Below are 19174 nucleotides of genomic sequence, written 5' to 3' on the forward strand. Positions count from 1 at the left end.
CTCCATGGACTGCAGCATGCCAGACTTTCCTGCCCTTTACTATCTCCTGGAGTTTGCTCAAATTCATGTCGATCGAGTCAGTAATGCCATCCAACCATCTCATCCTCTCTCCCTGCCTTCTCCTCCTGCCATCTGTCTTTCCCAGCATCACAGTCTTTTCCAATAAGTAAGCTCTTGGCATCAGGTGGTCAAAATATTAGAGCTTCAACTTCAGCATCAGTCCTTCCAATAAATATTCAAGGTTAATTTCCTTGAGGATTGACTGGTTTGATCTCCTTGCAGTCCAACGGGCTTTCAAGATTCGTCTCCACCACAATTCAAAAGCATCAGTTCTTCGGTGCTCAGCTTTCTTTATAGTCCAACTCTCACATCCATACATGACTACTGGAAAAACCATAGCTTTGACTATGTGGAACTCTGTCAGCAAAGTAAAGTCTCTGCTTTTTACTATACTGTTTAGGTTTGTCATAGGTTTCCTTCCAAGGTGCAAATGTCTTTTAATTTCATGGCTACAGTTACCATCCTCAGTGATTTTGGAGCCCAAGAAAATAAACTCTGCCACTGTTTCCACTTTTTCCCCATCTATTTGCCATGAAGTGATCGGACTAGATGCCATTTGCCTTTTTTTTTTTTTTTTGAATGTTGAGCTTTAAACCAGCTTTTCCACTCTCCTCTTTCACCTTCATCAAGAGGCTCTTTAGTTCCTCTTTGCTTTCTGCCATTAGGGTGGTATTGTCTGCATATCTGAGGCTGTTGATATTTCTCCTGGGAATCTGGATTCCAGCTTGTGGTTCATCCAGTCCAGCATTTTGCATGATGTACTCTGCATAGAAATTAAATAAGCAGGGTGACAATAAACAGCCTTGACACACTCCTTTCCTAATTTTGAACCAGTCCATTGTTCCATGTCCAGTTCTAACTGTAGCTTCTTGACCTGCATACACGTTTTTCAGCAGATAGGTAAGGTGGTCTGGTATTCCCATCTCTTTAAGGATTTTCCACAGTTTGTTGTGATCCATACATTCAAAGGCTTAGGGTCGTCAATGAAACAGACGTAGATGTTTTTCTGGAATTCCCTTGCTATTTCTATGATCCAAGGGGTGCTGGCAGCATGTGTAAACATGCTGACCTGATTCAATGAGTGGACATCAGCAACCATCAGGGAGGTTCCTAAAGTGGCACTTGAAATAAATCCTCCACGGACCTCCTTAAGGATATTCATCAAACATAATCATTGGTCACCATTTCCCCCAGCTTTTTAAAGAATAACCACCTTATTTCATGTTGTAGCTGCATAAATTGCATCTTTAAGATGAAAAGGAGTCTGAAATCTTACTTTGAAGGATTTTTTTTTTAAGTAAAATATGTTCATCTCACCTGTCTGCCTATAGTGGCCTAATAAAGAACATGTTTTTTAAAAATCTGTTGGGGCAGACACTTTTGCTACTGAAGCTGACCCCAATAGTCTACCCATGTTGCTAGAGAGGGCTTCAGAACCATGGGGATATTGCAGGCTTTTGTTTGCTCCCCCAAATCAAGTCATGGTGAATTCCAGAACAGAGGACGCCAGCTCATCGTACTTTCACTGGGCCGAAGGAATGCTGACAGCATAAGCACGTAGACGGTCTCACCACAGAGCATCGCTTGCATAGTTCTGGCCTTTCCTATTGAGCCACAGAACACCTTTTGCACAGTTTTGACTTCCCAGGTTACGAGAGTCACCTAGAGCTCACTGTGACTCTCACCATGGGTGCATGCTAGATAACATGTTCTGGAGAAACCTGTTGGTGGTGATGGTGGAGTTACCACATAGGTGTCTCCATTACTGTTGGAGTCATCCTGGAGCCCTTGATCTCTCTCCTTTGCTACATGCAATCCATTTGTAACCCCTGTCTTCCTCTAGAAGTATATCCAGAATTCAGCCACTTCTCAGAATCTTCCTCATCCAAACTTTCACCTTTGGCCTCCAAAGCAGAAATGGCCTCTGATAGGTCTCCCTGCTTCCTCCTTGCTGCCTGTATAGTCTGCTCAGAGTGATCCTTTTAAAACATAAGCTACATCATAATCCACTAGAACTCCATAAAAACTCCCTTCACGCTCAAAATGTAAGCCCAGAGTTCTGACTGTGGCTCTCCGGGCTCTCCTGACAGCTCTCCACAGTCCCCCTGCCTCTACGGCCTGTCCCCCAATACCTCCTCGTGCTCCCCTCCCCTGCCCTACGCTCCACTCCGGGGTCATCAGTCATCTTGACTTGCCTGTCCCCCGACACTCCTGCCAGCGGGGGAGGGGGTTGTACTAATGTCACCTTATCAGAGGCTTCCCTGGCCACCCCACCCTGCTCACTCTCTGACCTCTTACCATTCTTTCTTCCTTTCAGCATTTATCACCATCTAACATCTTTATTTGTCTGGGTGTTTATTGCCTGTCTCTCCCACAGGAACACAAGCTCCATGAGGCAGAAACTTTGTTAGTTTTAATCAACACAGTGTTTCTAAAACAGTACCTGGCACATAGGATCTCAGTAGATACTTCCTGAATGAGCCAGTGAATGAATCAGCGTTTATTTTTACTAGTAATGCCCAGCCCATTGCAGTCTCAGAAGTAAGAGATGGAGCTCATCAGGGAAAAAGAAAAACATTGTTTAAAACCAAGGAATCCTAACCTTGGGTTAGACTGCTTGAGTTATCTTTTAAAAAGAAAAAAAGAATGCGCAGCAGTTTTGCAAGACATGAATGAGTGAATTACTCTGTGGTCAATGTTGCTGTCTGTTCACGTGGACTTCTTGCCCTGCATACCATCTGCTTCACAGATGGGAAATAGGGGCATGAAAGAGAGTTGTTCTGAGGGACTTTCATGGTGATCCAATGGTCAAGGCTTTGCCTTTCAATGTGTGGGTTCCATCCCTGGTCAGCGAGCTAAGATCCCACATGTCTCATGGCAAAAAAAAAAAAAAAATAGAACAGAAACAAAATTATAACAAATTCAAATGTAAAGACTTTTAAAAAATGATTCACATCAAAAATATTAATTTAAAGAACAGAGTTGTTCTGAGAGTCAAATTAGATTAACTTCATATTCACTGATATTTCATGGAAAATCCCATCTTTGGATTTATTCTACAAGTAGGAAACAGAAGGATCTCAGTTCTTTTATGACTTCAAATAATTTCCCTAACCCGAGGAAAGTGGTTTTCTCAAGCAGCTCTAACATACAAGACTGGCATCAGACTTGCCAAGTGAGTACTGTCTTCCTTTTACTAGTAGGAGACTGACTCCTGAGCTCCTGAGTAAGGTTCGTGGTGGCTGTGATGGAGCCCCAGGAGTTAATTAATCCTGAGTCATCTCCAGCCCACAGGAAATGCCAGTGACCGCCCTCTCCTGGACAGGGTGTGAGGCTCAGCTCTGTCACTCTCCCCTGAAGGGCAATGTGTTTTGTTTCCTTTGCTTTTAAGTGATCGTATGGGATTTAAGTCTAAGGAGGAATAAAGAAAAGGTTGTATAATTCAGGACCACCTTTCTGTCTCATTTTTGGTGATGAATGATCCACAGGATGAACAACAAACAAACCAGGAAGGAAACACCCGGAAAGAGAGCTAGAGCTGGAACAAGGGGTCTAGAGATGGAGAGACAGACTTTTTGAAAGGTCCCCTGGGGAATTTCATTTCTTGCTGACAGCTGCTTTAGGATTCTGTGAACATTTCATATCTACTAGGAGGCAGTTTGCATGGTGATGCAGAGTTCAGGCTGGGGGAAGAAATCTGTCTCCAGGGCTTGCTGCCTGAGTGAGTTGAAACAGTGGGCAAATTATGTAGTTACTCCAGCCTCAGTTTCCTCATCTGGTTAATGCAGATAAAATAGTTCCTACTTCAAAGGGGAACTGTGAGAATGAAATAGGACAATACTAATAAAATATTGAACAGTATGTGACACATAGGAAGTGCCCAATAAAGCTGTCTACAATAAACACAAATCCTGAAAGAAGTCAGATGGGGATTTACCATAGATAGATGAAGCCTCAGGCCCAGCCCCTGGCTCACCCAGGTGGAAGGGCTGAGAGCTGCAGGTGACTCCAGGGGAATGGGAAACCAGATGACCATCAGGAAGCATTTCTAGGTAAATATTTCCAGTTGATTGCCTAATGTAATTTCAAGAAGAAAGGGCTTGGAATCTTTAAGGCTTCAGCAATTTGTTGTCATGTTTCTCTCTCTTTCTCATTTTTAAATTAATACACATTCATTTCCAATTTATTTCTCATTTACATTCTTTTTCTTAAAAAGTGCCCCCTATATTATATAATCTTTAGGCCCCACAAAATCTAGATTCATCCCAGAATAATATAATTAAATATTTACCATAATCTTGAAAAGTGGATATTGTCACTATCTCACAGTCTGGAAACTAAAATCCTGAGAGATAAATGCTATCCCCAAGGACATACAGTAGGACCAGATTCAGATACTTGTACACCAATAGTCATAACAGCATTATCCATAATAGCCAAAAGGTGGAAACACTCCAAATGTCCAGGGACAGATGAATGGATACATAAAATGTGGTCTACGCACACAATGGAGTATTGTTTAGACTTACAAAGAAATGGAATTCGGATACACACTATAATGTAGATGAACCTGGAAAACATTTTGCTAAGTGAAATAAGCCAGACACAAAAGGCTTTATTGTATGATTCCACTTATACAAGGTACCTAGAACACTCAAATTCATAGAGGAATGGTAGCTTCTAGGAGCTAAAGGGAGGGGAAAATATGAATTATTGCTTAATGGGTACAGAGATTTGGTTTGGAATGGTGAAAATTTTCTGGAGATGGATAGTCATAAAGGTTGCATGGCAATATAAATATACTTGATGCCAATGAATGACACACTTGAAAACAGGTATAATGGTAAATTTTATGTTATGTATATTTTATCAAATTAAAAAAGGAAACTCTGGACTAGAAGGTAAGACCTAGGCCACAAAATTTTCTCTAGTACTTAGCATGTTTTGGGCATTGTACAGAAAGGTGACAGGAAACTGTTACATATCCTCCTTTAAAATAATTTTTTTGAAGATCTTGAGATTTGAAATGAAGGTGTCCACTTCCAAATTCAGGCTTCCCTGGTGGCTTAGTGCTAGAGAACTCACCTACCAGTGCAGGAGATGCAGGTTCGATCCCTGGTTGGAAAGATCCCCTGGAGGAGAGTATGGCAACCTACTCCAGTATGCTTGCCTGGAGAATCCCATGGACAGAGGAGCCTGGCAGGTTACAGTCCATGGGGTCACAAAGAGTGGGACATGACTGAGTGACTTAGCACCAGCACTTCCAGATTCTGTGCTTCCCAGGTTACACACATCTGCAGGTCAGCCACAACCTTCTGCCAACAGCCCACCAGGAAGTGCGTCACACACACAGTTACACCAGCACTAGACCCAAGAGCAAAGTCTCCACTTCCACTGTCTCTTTTCAGCTGTTCACTATGAAACAGTTTCATAGAAAGACTACTGGAGGGAGATCTGTCTCTTGTACTTGAAATAAAGCTGGTAACATAGAGAGGCCATCCCATCCCAAGAGTTAGCAGTCATTACTAGGTCCCTAGAGTTCAATTTGGCTCCCAGTCAGGTTTACTCAGTGTTTATTCTCCCAGGAGTGTTTTGAGGTGCCTGGGGCTGGCCTAGCCGGCCCTAGATTGTTATTGTCTGATGTGAATGAGGGGCTGGGTCCAGGCAAGATCCAAGCCAAACAGAGTGAGTCAGATGAGCTCACGTGACTTCCTGAGGTCAGGATCCCACTGAAGACAGTCTCAGAAGCAAAGGCCAGTGAAGGAGTGGGGTGCCAGGATCATTCCTTCCTTGGGCTGTGTGATGCTCTGCGACTCTACCCACACCTGGGCTCAGATCTCTTGAAGAGGGTCAGACCCCCAGATCCCTAGGCTGGGAGTCTGAGCACTTGGGATGGTAGGCTTCTATCCTATGGGCCAAGCGGCGTGCCTAAAAATATAGATGGTGGACTTAGGATCTCTGGATCTTAAGAAATATGGAGACACCCTCAACCACCTCTAAGCAATGGGAATTTACTGAAGGAATACACATTGTACTAAAAGAGATAAGATCCTGGGGAAACTCAGGAAGAGCTGTGCCTGAGAAAGATCCAATCTGAAAGGGCATTTGGGATCACGGCCTGGGCCATGTTCCTTTCCCTTGACAAAGTGAGTGTGGGGGTCTAACTCTGGTGTTTTCCATTCACATGGCTCAGGTACCCTCCTCGGCTGTTTTCACTAGTGACATTCCCAACCTGTCTTCTTGTTGACTCATTAGAGTTCTCTTCTGCCTCACTCATCTGTCTCCTCAGAGCTGCCGATTCCTCCCAACACTCCTGAAGCATCACTTTTCCTGCAACCTGATGTCCTCTCTCTGCCAGTTTCAGCTTCCATTATTGAAGCCCTGATTTTTTTAGTCTGTATTTCCCAGTTTAAGTTCTATGTATATACAGAAACAGAGGTAATTCATCTGGTTGCCTTGTCTAAGGGGACACAGTTTTCATTCGGAAGACTTTATTCAGTGCTGAGCAGTTTTTGTTGTTTAGTTGCTACGTTCACAATAAACTGTGGAAAATTCTGAAAGAGATGAGCATACCAGACCACCTGACCTGCCTCTTGAGAAACCTGTATGCAGGTCAGGAAGCAACAGTTAGAACTGGACATGGAACAACAGACTGGTTCCAAACAGGAAAAGGAGTACGTCAAGGCTGTATATTGTCACCCTGCTTATTTAACTTATATGCAGAGTACATCATGAGAAACGCTGGGCTGGATGAAGCACAAGCTGGAATCAAGATTGCCGGGGGAAATATCAATAACCTCATATGCAGATGACACCACCCTTATGGCAGAAAGTGAAGAAGAACTAAGGAGCCTCTTGATGAAAGTGAAAGAGGAGAGTGAAAAAGTTGGCTTAAAGCTCAACATTCAGAAAACTAAGATCATGGCATCCGGTCCCATCACTTCATGGCAGATAGATGGGGAAACAGTGGAAACAGTGGCTGACTTTATTTTTCTGGGCTCCAAGATCACTGCAGATGGTGATTGCAGCCATGAAATTAAAAGATGCTTACTCCTTGGAAGGAAAGTTATGACCAACCTAGACAGCATATTAAAAAGCAGAGACATTACTTTGCCAACAAAGGTCCATTTAGTCAAGGCTATGGTTTTTACAGTAGTCATGTATGGATGTGAGAGTTGGACTATAAAGAAAGCTGAGCGCAGAAGAATTGATGCTTTTGAACTGTGGTGTTGGAGAAGACTCTTGAGAGTCCCTTGGACTGCAAGGAGATACAACTAGTCCATCCTAAAGGAGATCAGTCCTGGGTGTTCATTGGAAGGACTGATGTTGAAGCTGAAACTCCAATACTTTGGCCACCTCATGGGAAGAGCTGACTTATTGGAAAAGACCCTGATGCTGGGAAAGATTTAGGGCAGGAGGAGAAGGGGATGACAGAGGATGAGACGGCTGGATGGCATCACCAACTCGATGGACATGGGTTTGGGTGGACTCAGGGAGTTGGTGATGGACAGGGAGGCCTGGCATGCTGGAGGGCTACAGTTCATGGGGTCACAAAGAGTTGGACATGACTGAGCAACTAAACGGAACTGAGTTGCTACGTTGTGCCCAACTCTTTGTGACCCCATGGACTGTAGCCCTCCAGGCTCCTCTGTCCATGGAATTTTCCAGGCAAGAATACTGGAGTGAGTTGCCATTTCCTTCTGCAGGGGATCTTTCTGACCCAGGGGTCAAACCCCTGTCTCCTGCATTGACAGGCTGATTCTTTACTACTGAGCCACCAGGGAAGCCAGCTTAGGGAGCAGCTGGAACTCCTTCCATTCCCATGGCCATGGTCAGGTACTTTCCAGATGAGGCCTCCAGGCACCAGATCTTCAGGAAGCAAGAATATTTTCCCTGTGATGAATCATCCAGAGTGGATGGAAGTTGTCTTGTAGCATTGTTCTTTATATTTTCTCTTAAATTCTGCCCCTTTTCTCCACCCTGCATTTTAAGCCCTTTCACAGCCCAAGCAGGGAACGTCTTTCCCCACTTCTAACGGCATGCTGTGTCTTCTAAAACCATTTATTCATTTATTTACTCACTATTTGTGGAGTACCAGCTTTGTCACAGGTAAAATACTAGATAATAACAAGCTAAAATCTATCCATTTATTGATAAATATTGACTATTTACAAAGTATCTGGCTTTATGCTACTTGCTGGGAATATAAAGATCACTGAGACACAGTCACTGACAGATACATAGTAAAGAATTCAATAAATACTTGTTGAATAGATCAATGCCTTAAAGAGCTTCACAGTCTACTGGGGGAGAGATGCAAGGATTTCAGCAATTACAAGATTGGAAAGGGCCATCCTGGGGAAGGTCCCAGGAAGGGAGGCCTGGTAAGACTCAAAATGTCTCCCTATGGGCACTGATGTCTGTGGGAGACGTGGACAGTGAGCTGAATCAGCCAAATGAGAGGAATGAGGAGGAGGCCCATGCCTCCCGGCAGCGCAAATGACATGTGCAGAGGCTTGGAGGTGTGGGAGGACCGAAGATCAGAGAGGCTGTGACTGAGCACAGATAGTAAATAAAGCTGTGCAGTTAGGACTTTAGGGGCAGGGTAGAAGTCTGCACAGAGGATAGTAAAATAACACACCCTTCCTACCCCTCTTTCCTCCTACCCAGATTTATCATTTTTCATAGCCCCTTAGGACAGCCTGATTTTAAGAGTCTGTCTCCCGACACTGTTCCCCAGCCTGGAATATACACCTCACAGGCCAAGAGCTTGGCTTTGTTCACTGACATATCTTCTGCTTCTAGAAAAATGCTTAGTACAAAGTAGATGCTCAATAAATATTTATTGAATAAATGGGTAACTAAAAAAACCAATGAAAGATGCTAATATAGGATACAAGTATTATCCAGAGGTAGCGTGTATTAACAAGCAGAGACATCACTTTGCCAACAAAGATCCATATCATCAAAGCTATAGCTTTTCCGGTAGTCATGTACAAATGTAAGAGTTGGACCACAGAGCAGGCTGAGGGCCGAAGATTTGATGCTTTCGAATTGTGGTGCTGGAGAAGACTCTTGAGAGTCCCTGGGACAGCAAAGAGATCAAACCAGTCAATCCTAAAGGAAATCAACCCTGAATATTCATTGGAAGGACTGATCCTGAAGCTGAAGCTCCAATACTTTGGCCAACTGATGCCAAGAGCCATCTCACTGGGAAAGACCCTGATGCGCAAAAGAAGAAGGGGACAGCAGAGGATGAGATGGTTAGATAGCATCACCCACTCAGTGGACATGAATTTGAGCAAACTCTGGGAGAGAGTGGAGGACAGAGGAACTCGGTTTCTTTATGCAGGCTTCTTGCCATGTTCTTTCCAGATTCCTGTGTGTGACAGAGTTCAAAATTGAACAAAGCTTTCTGAGAAGAACCTGAGCAGTCTATCATTAGTTTTTCTCTCTTTACACAGGTTTCACACACTTGCCTAGAAATACACTTTTAAAAGATAGTCTCCCAGGACATAACCCTGGCCACAAAGAAGCCTATCTAAGGTTAAGCAGTTTGGAGAGTTACAAAATAAATATTTGTTTGCAGTATCTACACACCCCAAACACTATCTTGAATACATGTGGAAACATTCATAATCAGACTCATGAAATTAGTCATAGATTATATATATTTTAAATCTCTCTTTTGTTCAACAAATAAACATCTTCTGTGTGCCAAGTAGTAAGTTGGAAGCAGGGATGGTACACAAGAAGGAGAACTTGGTCACCATCTGGAAGGGAGGGGTCCAAAATCTTAGGCACCACTGTTTTCTGTTTCCATTGTTGTTTGAGACTAATTTTGTTCTAATTTAATTTTAATATATTATTTGTTCTAATAATGTATTTAAATAAGAATTTGATACTTACGGGGAAAAAATATCTTTCATCCAATTTTAAAAAACAATGGAACACAGTATTTTGCTTTCCCTAGCTTGTCTTCTATTATAAATTATAAAATAGTGATTTTTATTTTTCAGAGTTCATCTCAATTCTCTGAAAGGACTTAACAATGGAACATGAAAATCTCAGGTATTTTCCTTTAGCTCATTTTTTAAACTCTCCTGATACATAACTGACATATTTGTGTTTTTATTTATCACCTTTACTGTTTACATTAAATTATAACTATTTTAGAGACAACTTTAGATCATATTTCAATTATTCTTTTGACATTCCTTCAGTCATTATTTTACTAAAGGTATCAACTTTCTCTAGGATGCAGAGAGACTAATATAACCTACACAAAAATTTCTACTGAATGAATTTCCCCACCTTCTTGGTGATTGTACACCTGCCTTCCTTATAAGGAGAACAAGGAAGTAAATCATGTTGGAGTTGCTTTTAAACACAGCTTTTCTTCTTTACCTGTCCAGGTAGCTTCTGTTTTCATTTCAGTCTTAATGAAAACTTTTTTATTTACATCTCAAGTTTCTTTTCAAAGCAGCGTAAGTAGTATTTACAATTTTACACTTCAAGAAAGAAAGACTTTTAGCAGTGTTCAGCTTTGGTCTTGTAATGTTGAAGGTAATTCATTTTTTAATCTGTCTGCACAGCGAGAACTGAAACGGATGGGGATTGAACTGCTTTGCCTGTTCTTTCTATTTCTAGGAAGGAATGATCACGTACAAGGTAAGACTTTAGTTCTCCGATATATTGCTTTTGTGGTAAGCTTGACAAACCTATCATGTGGCTCAGAAACTAGATCTGAAGTCATTTTTACTTGAGCTGTTCAATTGCTCTTTGCTGTTGAACGAACACTTTAACAAATTACAGGCAGATGCAGGACTGTTCCCACAGCGAATGCTCCGGGCTTTAGGTAAATAAATACAAAGGTTGCATGGGCACCTTAATGAGAGAATTAAACAGCACTATGCACAAGAGTATTTTTTAATACCCTTTGACAACCATTTTGGTAATTTTTCTAGCTATCTTATTGTACAACAAGGCCTTCCACTTGAGAGTGATAACCTTGAGGCAGAAAAGGGATCTATCTTTTAAAATAAAGCTATAGTACATTTGAAAGAGAAGCACTCTTTAGTGGCTGTGAATAATTTTGAAAAATTAAAGGAGGATGATCTGAATGAGGGTGATAAGTATGATGATCCTGTATTTGTGAACTCAGATACTTTCACATTTTAAGAAAAAAAAAAAGAGAGAGACTGATTATTTTTGGCTGCTAAGACACGCATATTTTCAATGCCATAGATGTAAAATACGAACTTCACTGTGGATTGCTAACATTTTGAGGACTGATCTTCGAAGCCTGAAAAATGAACTTTGATACTGTTTTGTTCAAGTGCTTTAAGAGCTGTAGGTCTCACGAGTGGAGTGGCTGAGAGTGTGCTGAATCCCTTGTGTCTTGCTGGGTTTGAACACAGGTGGCTGTGCTGTGGGGGGTGCGGAGACCTGTGAGGACTGCTTACTCATTGGACCTCAGTGTGCCTGGTGTTCTCAGGAGGTAAAACAAACGACCTCAGCGTGTTTGTAGAAAGTGCACTTACATTTACGGTAATTCCATCTGTGAGTGTTCTCACAGTGTCCCGCTTTCCGTGGTGTTATAGGAGTGACGCAAATCAGGAAGGGAAAACGTAAACATTAGTGATGCCAAGTGTTCTTCATATGATTACATTCAAAAGCAATTTGAGAAGGGAGTGAATGTCAAATTATTCTGAAATATATGAACTCAAGATTCTTTATTTGACCTGATGCCTCCTCTTATTTTAAGGCCATTTCTTCCTGCTCACATGTAAAATGTTGAGGCTCTGGGCAACCCGAGCTCATGTAGGTGATCTTTTCTCAAGTTAAACATATGTTTAATTTCAGTATCATAGTTCTATTCCATCTGAGGACCAGCATCCTTTCTGAATCACTAACAGGATCCAAGAGAAGCCTTGGCGTAAACTTTACTGTTCAAACATTATCCAGTTCTTTTAAAAACTACATCCGCTGGGTGACTCTGTACCACAATGATGACAAAACCTGAAGCAGACATCCCTATCTGATCAAACTGAAAACTATGAAAGTAGCAGGGGGGATTGGGGAGTGTCTAACAAGCCATCCTGAATCACGGCTTCCAGTGACAATACAGAGGAATCTGTAAATGATTCCTGGTAAGAAAGATCTGTATTAGCTCTTTCTGGATTAAAAACAGTTCTTTACTAAATCTCATAAAGAGAATCTCAACACAAATCAAACTGTCCGATTCTTGCCAAATTCAGCAAGAATTGAGTAGCATGTTCAAGGGGAAAGAACCTGGTTGCCCAATTCCAAACCAGGCTGCGGCTGTTAAACCCCACATTTCAGTTACCTGTGTCCATGGAGTGAGGGCTCACAGAGCACAAGCCCAGTTCACTCCCTGACCTCTACCAAGAGGGTCAAGCAGAAGAGCAGTGACTTTGGGCTCATATATCAAAGCAGGTTTGGGAATATACGAAGAGGGAAAAGCCCACATTTTTTGACACTGACTCCCTGAAGAAGACAATGTTAGTTTCACGCCAGAGACATAAAACAACAGATCGGTCTAACAAAGTGCTCACCTCTAGAATTTTCATATAAAAAAATTTTGTTTTTGCACCCATTGAAGAGAGCCTCTTAAGTTATGCCTAATAGCTTTTCTTGTGGCTAATACTCTGTAGTCAAATCTAGTCAAAAGGCCAGATAATTCTGAGATCACTCACTGATATAACTAATAGAAGAAGTATTATTATCAATAGAGACAGATGGAGCAAAAAGTAAATTAGGCTTCTACTTAGAGCAGATAGAAAAAAGGTTCCAGGGTTAACGCCACCTCTGATCTTGTGGCAAACATAGTGATTATAGGTTGTATCAGTGACACAGTGTTAAGAAGGATTCTGAGGGCTTGTTAAGACACCGTGTGCTTCGGATAAATCATGGGAAATTACAGAATTTGTTACCCCTCACTACAGCCTCAAATATACACAGGCCTGGCTGAAAGATAACAAATTATATTCTCAAAAGTCAATTTTGGGAGAAATGTAGCTTTCTTAGTTGGTGAAACAGCAGGAATGGCTTAGAATTCCAGTGAACGAAGGAAAACAGTATGAACTTGGTTTGTTTCTCTCCAAGCCTGAGAGACCACAGGCCTGAAGTTCAACCTTGCCTAGAGCCTCACCAACTCAAGAGCAGCCTTGGCTGGTGGGTAAGATAGGTGTTTATCTCTTGACTACATCTTTCTGTTCTGAGAGTTCCAGGGTTGGATGGCTGCATCTCTGCCTGGGAACACTCATCTCACTGCCTCTGGAAACTCAGGTGGATCAGAGGGGAACTGGGAAACTCCTGAGTCCTAAGAAGAAAAGTAGTCTCTTACACCATTTCTCTTTCATTTTCCTTCCCCACTTGCCAATGTTGGAGAAATTTCTAAAAGATCTTAAACTAGAATAACATCCCCAAGACGTCAACTTTGGTGAAGTTATACTGTAATGTAAGGGTAATGCATCCACAAATTAAGAGAGTAGATAGGGTGATATCACAACCTTTGACTTTTGGGAAGCCACAGAAAAGACTCTTTGTCACTGGATTTAACAATAGACACACTGAGAATTTGGACAGTCCCAGGATTGCATATACCTGCAGGTTATGCTCAACGATAATTCACATGATGATGTCAGCTCTGTGACCCAGTTATTTCAAAGATCTGGTCACAGCACAGGAGAAGCTTCTAAAAAGTGAGCATTAAAAATAAAAATGAAAGAAAAGGAAAAAATAAGTCAAGTGAATTCACTTGAATGCAATTAAAAGGAAACTCCGCTTTTACTCAAAATTTTACTGGCAGAATTCTCTGGTTATTTTGCTATAACTTTGGACCTACAATCAATGTCAGGCATGTGGGGGTGCAATATATCAAGGCAGGATATCTAACTAGCAAAGCATGCAAAAAATAATCTTATAAAAAATGTCTTCTTTTTCTTCTTTATTGTTGTCTTTCTCTCTTTATTGTTTTTTCTCTTTTAGAATTTTACCCACCTATCTGGAGTTGGAGAAAGGTGTGATACCCCAGCAAATCTTTTAGCTAAAGGATGTCAACTAACCTTCGTCGAAAACCCTGTCTCCCAAGTTGAAATACTTACAAATAAGCCTCTCAGCATAGGCAGACAGAAAAATAGCTCCAACATCGTTCAGATTTCACCTCAAAGCTTGGCTCTTAAACTGAGACCAGGTATGTTATGATTTGCACAATCACTGGCTCATGTAAATAAATCTAATATCATATATATGCTGCGCTGTGCTTAGTCGCTCAGTTGTGTCCAACTCTTTGTGGCCCCGTGGACTGTAGCCTGCCAGGCTCCTCTGTTCATGGGGATTCTCCAGGCAAGAATACTGGAGTGGGTCACCATGCCCTCCTCCAGGAATGTCACATATAATAATACAGCTATCCCATTAATATGCCTTGTACCATATTACATGTCATTGTTTATTATGACTCAGATTTCCCATTCTTAAGGAAATAGAGAATTGCTAGGCTAACACTTCTCTTTATTCACATTGGTCACGTTGTACTCCAAATGTGTTACCAAAAAAAGCCTTATCTAATAGTAACCATTTGAATTACTCAAATGTTGTTAAGGCTTATCTCATATTTCTTCAAGGATTGTAATGTAGCTTTAAGCGCCTCTTTATTTTCTTCTTTTCTAAACCCGCATACAAAAAAATCAGCTTATCTTCCATCTAAATGGATGCTAGTTCTCCCAAGGAGATATAAAATATCCCAACTTTCACCTCCTTCAGTTGCTCTAAATTCATGGGTGAAAGATTTTCATGGGTTGGTTCTTTTATAAACTTTGCCACATATTGTATGAATTGCAAGTATTTTTGGTAAGTTTTTATTGAAATGAAATAGCTAGTGACAGTCTAGTCACAACAAAGTCTCCATGGGTTTTTATGGATCATCTTTTCTTGCGAGGGTATTACAGGCAGTGAACAGACCCTGCAAGTTCAAGTTCGCCAGACCGAGGATTACCCTGTGGATTTGTATTACCTCATGGACCTCTCGGCCTCCATGGACGATGACCTCAACACCATCAAAGAGCTGGGCTCCCTGCTCTCCAAGGAGATGTCTAAATTAACCAGCAACTTTAGACTGGGCTTCGGCTCTTTTGTGGAGAAACCCATCTCCCCTTTTATGAAAACAACACCAGAAGAAATTGCCAACCCTTGCAGGTAAGTAAATGATTTTCTGGGATCTTCGAACCCTGATTTCCTATAGAGACAGCCTTGCTCTGAGTTGAGCTTGGCAGGAGCTTGCTGGTTCCCTGGTAGTTCTCTCCCATCTGATTGGAGGTCAGCAGCTCTCAGTTGCCCAGGTTGTTCAGAGCTAAAGAGATGTCATCCTTTTTTTTTAAGTAAACTATTATGTTTACTTAAAAGTTTATTTATTTTATACTGGAGTAAAGCCAGTTAACAATGCTGTGATAGTTTCAGGTGGACAGCAAAGGGACTCAACCATACATATAAATGTTTCCATTCTCAAGCAGACGTCATTGTAATACATAAGTCCCCTACGAACAAACAAGTTCTGTTTTGAGAGCACATTTCTAAGTTTACTTTGTTAAGCCCAGCAAAGTTAGTCTAGGTACCCAACTAACACAATCAGCTATCTAGTACTGTACTGTAATAGGTATATAAAACTTTTCACACAAATAATACACAAAAAACTAACAAACACAAAAAATAAACATTTTTAATTTTATAGTACAGTACCTTGAAAAGTACAGTAAAAAGTGGGCATACAGGGGCATGTTTGCATCTTTGAAAGTTCACAACTTGAAGGTTTGTATGTACAGGATTTACTGTATCCAGTTCTAGCTTGGGTCTTCACAGCATTTGTCATATTTGCCTCCCTTTGGAAGGCGGGCTGTGACAAATTTGAATTTGTATTCTGCAGGCACAGGGACGGAATCTTTTACTGTAGGTTCCACTGACCTGAGCCCATCCTCAGCCCCTCAGCGGCTTTCTATCCTCAATGACCACCACTCTCTGAGGCTACTGACAGTAAGTCACATTTTCTCAAAGTATCTGTCTCCACTACAGTGATTGCTGCCAAAATAACAGCTTTTGGAGTGATTTCTAATGTACTTTGGGAAATGTGACTTTCTCTTATTGCTTGGAAAATGCCTTTGTAGCCTTTACTGCTATCAAATTCAGTAGGAAATGAGGCAATAGATCCATTATGATATGCTCTTATCAGTTACTAAAACCATGTATTATCTGGGTTATGGTCAAGGGTAAGTTGCTTTGTGATAGCTTACCTCTACATGTCAATGACATGGTCAAAATAAAAGTATTTGATATCTTTCTTTTGAAAAAGAACTTTCATTTGCTCTGTGCCAGACCCTATGCTGAAGGTTTTATGTATATGACCTCATTCAGTCTTCATAATAACTTCAGGCCAAAGCAGGTTTCATCATCTCTATACTGAGAGGAAGTAACAAAGGCTGTGAGAAGTTAGTAATTTACCTGTGGCAGCATGACTAATCAGTGATCTATACCAAGATCTGGGTTGGTCCAAAACCAAGCCTTTTACTACTCTGAATCTAGCATAGATGAAATGGCTTTCCAAACATATACTGACTTTTAACACTAGTTTACACCAACAAATTAATGTCTATAAAACAGTTTTTGCAGTATCATTTTAAGACATTTCAATGTGGTTTCAAACTAGAATCTGATGGCCAAAAGTGTTTTGACCTTGAAAAGAATTCATCACTGATTGCAACTCCTAGGAATTGTGTTCAGTTGCAAATATCAGAGATAATATCTGTCCCCAGTTGCCCACTTCTCAAGGTATAATTGACAGGTACTAAAACACAGCAGAAATGTTCAATTTCATGAGTTTTGACAGTTGAAGATATCGATGTGATCATCGCTTAAAACATGACACAGACCAATTCCATCACCTCAGAAAGTTTCCTTATGCCCCTTTATAGACAGTTCTGCTTTCCCAGAGGCAACCATTTTCTGATTTCTATAAGTTAGATTGGTTTTGCCTACTCTTGGATTTCACATGAATGGAAAATATGCTATACACCTTGTGTATCTAGCTTCTTTTACTCAACATCATGTTTTTGAGATTCATCCCTGATTTCATTTTTATCAGCAGTTTCTTCCCTTTTGTCTTAAGTAATAGCCCCCTGTACAAATGTGTGCATGTGGTTTTGTAATATAATGGTTTGGTCATTTGGAAAATGAAGTTTCAATGAGTTACATAGATCTTAAAATTTCATGATAGAATATCTAAAAAATTATATGTGTTAATATTATCATTAATCCCATCAGATAAGTCTTAAAGCACTTAGAAGCTGTTAATGGGTGGCAGATGAATGTTTTGTGAAATTCTAATTTTCTAGTTATGTCAGATTTCATCACTGGCAACAAATACTGATAGTTGTTTTCCTGAAAGTAACAGACTTACTTTCTTCATTTTCATGAAGATGTCTGCCAAAAACTTAAAGTTGAAATGATCGTTTGGCTGTCAAGCATTTTTTCAGGTAAAATGGTTGTTCCATAAACAACAGTTCAAACAACCATGACAGTGCTTTTCCACTGTAAACATGCACTTCAGGGTACAGCAGTAAGACTGTATGCATGTTTCCTATGTGGTCACACAGAAATAATTTTCAAAAAACATGTATCCAAGGGCATAGACTTAATAAAATTACTGCAACCCACTCCAGTATTCTTGCCTGGAAAATCCCGTGGACAGAGGAGCCTGGTGGTCTACAGTCTATGGGGTCACAAAGAGTTGGACACGACTGAGTGACTAACGCACACAGCTTCATCAAGGGCAATCCAGTGAAAGTAGCATTTTTTTTTTTTTATTATGATGCATGTTTGACGGTAAAAAATATAAGGAGTACTAGGCAGTTTGGAGCCATTGCCTCGACCTGTGCTAAGGCACCAGCAGTTTTACTTACTACTACTTTGTATCATCAGTGAAAATGTCAACAGTATAAAAGACAAATATTATCTCTTATTATTGTGAAGAATGTTTGACCTGAAAAACTCTCTTAAATGGTCTCAGGGACCTCTGTGGGTATGCACACCACACTTTTAAAACCTTGTTTTAATCTAATCTCTAGTGCTTTTTGAAGTAGCTTGCTTTCTCTACCTTCATTAGATGGAAGGTCACTAAAAATTTCACCATGTAGGAAGCCTGAATGGTTTACATTTTTGAAAGAAGTTTCCCTAATGCTATTGTCTAAGACACAGCAATAAAAATCATATTTTCTATATTTGTAATGAATTGTAATATACGTTTAAAAGTATTTAATAGGACAAAGAAAATTTTCTCCATCAAATGTTTTGAGGGATTTTTTTAACATCATTTCACATTTAATTTAGTGTTTTGTTTTGTTTTTGAAGACATGAACCATGAGGAATTCATTGTAGTTTTGCAAAGAAGAAAACTCAACCATGAATGTTTAGATTTCCTATGTGTACACACAAAAAAGAGTATGTAATTTTAAATTGCAAAGGTAATAAGACCATGTGAAAATACAGACATAAAGAAAAAATTAAAATCATTTCTAATGCCACTAAAGAAGATGGTGTTAATCTTTTGTTACGTATCTTTATAGTCAGCAATAAGTAATTCCTTCAATTGCTACCTAAGAAAATAACAACTAAATATAAGCATTCTTTATAGGAAGAATTCTGACCAAAATGGGCAGTCTCCACTCAAAATTTCTTGATGTGACCCAGCTCTGACATTATACTTTGGTTAAGCTACATTCCTCTCCCAGGACATGAATATGTTTATTGAATTAATAAAAAATGTATTCTCCTTTCCAAAAGATTAGAGTTCTAGTAAGAACTACATAGCAAATAATTCTAAGCAACATAGATACAAATTTCTGACAAGATTATAGGAATTCTAGTTTTCTGGCTCCAGAAGAGGCTCTAATGCCAATTCGATACAGTATGAACCAACAACCCCCAATAAAATATTAAACAATTTCCAAGTCTAGCTTCCCTGGTGGCTCAGATCATAAAGAATCTGCCTGTAATGCAGGAGACCAGGGTTCGATCCCTGGGTTGGGAAGATCCCCTGGAGAAG

At 40.4% G+C, this 19174-nt stretch overlaps 1 protein-coding gene across 7 annotated transcripts in view; it reads left to right on the forward strand.

Annotated features, from left to right (window-relative positions):
- The window catches only part of ITGB6 (integrin subunit beta 6), a 147424-nt gene that overhangs the window by 47115 nt on the left and 81135 nt on the right, over positions 1 to 19174 (forward strand). For 2 of the 7 annotated variants that reach the window (XM_081582809.1, XM_081582810.1), the window contains exons 2-7: positions 10080 to 10131; positions 10318 to 10547; positions 10656 to 10731; positions 11481 to 11560; positions 14074 to 14278; positions 15033 to 15279. In XM_081582809.1, the coding sequence (XP_081438935.1) occupies positions 10503 to 10547; positions 10656 to 10731; positions 11481 to 11560; positions 14074 to 14278; positions 15033 to 15279 (653 nt within the window). In that variant the 5' untranslated portion in view covers positions 10080 to 10131; positions 10318 to 10502. Of the gene's footprint in view, positions 1 to 10079; positions 10132 to 10317; positions 10548 to 10655; positions 10732 to 11480; positions 11561 to 14073; positions 14279 to 15032; positions 15280 to 19174 lie in introns of those variants that run through there. The other 5 variants (XM_081582811.1, XM_081582812.1, XM_081582814.1 and 2 more) reach the window with 4 other exon arrangements.

This window comes from Giraffa tippelskirchi, chromosome 3 (assembly GCF_054371585.1).
Source record: "Giraffa tippelskirchi isolate mGirTip1 chromosome 3, T2T-mGirTip1v1.2.pri, whole genome shotgun sequence".
Taxonomy (NCBI): domain Eukaryota; kingdom Metazoa; phylum Chordata; class Mammalia; order Artiodactyla; family Giraffidae; genus Giraffa; species Giraffa tippelskirchi.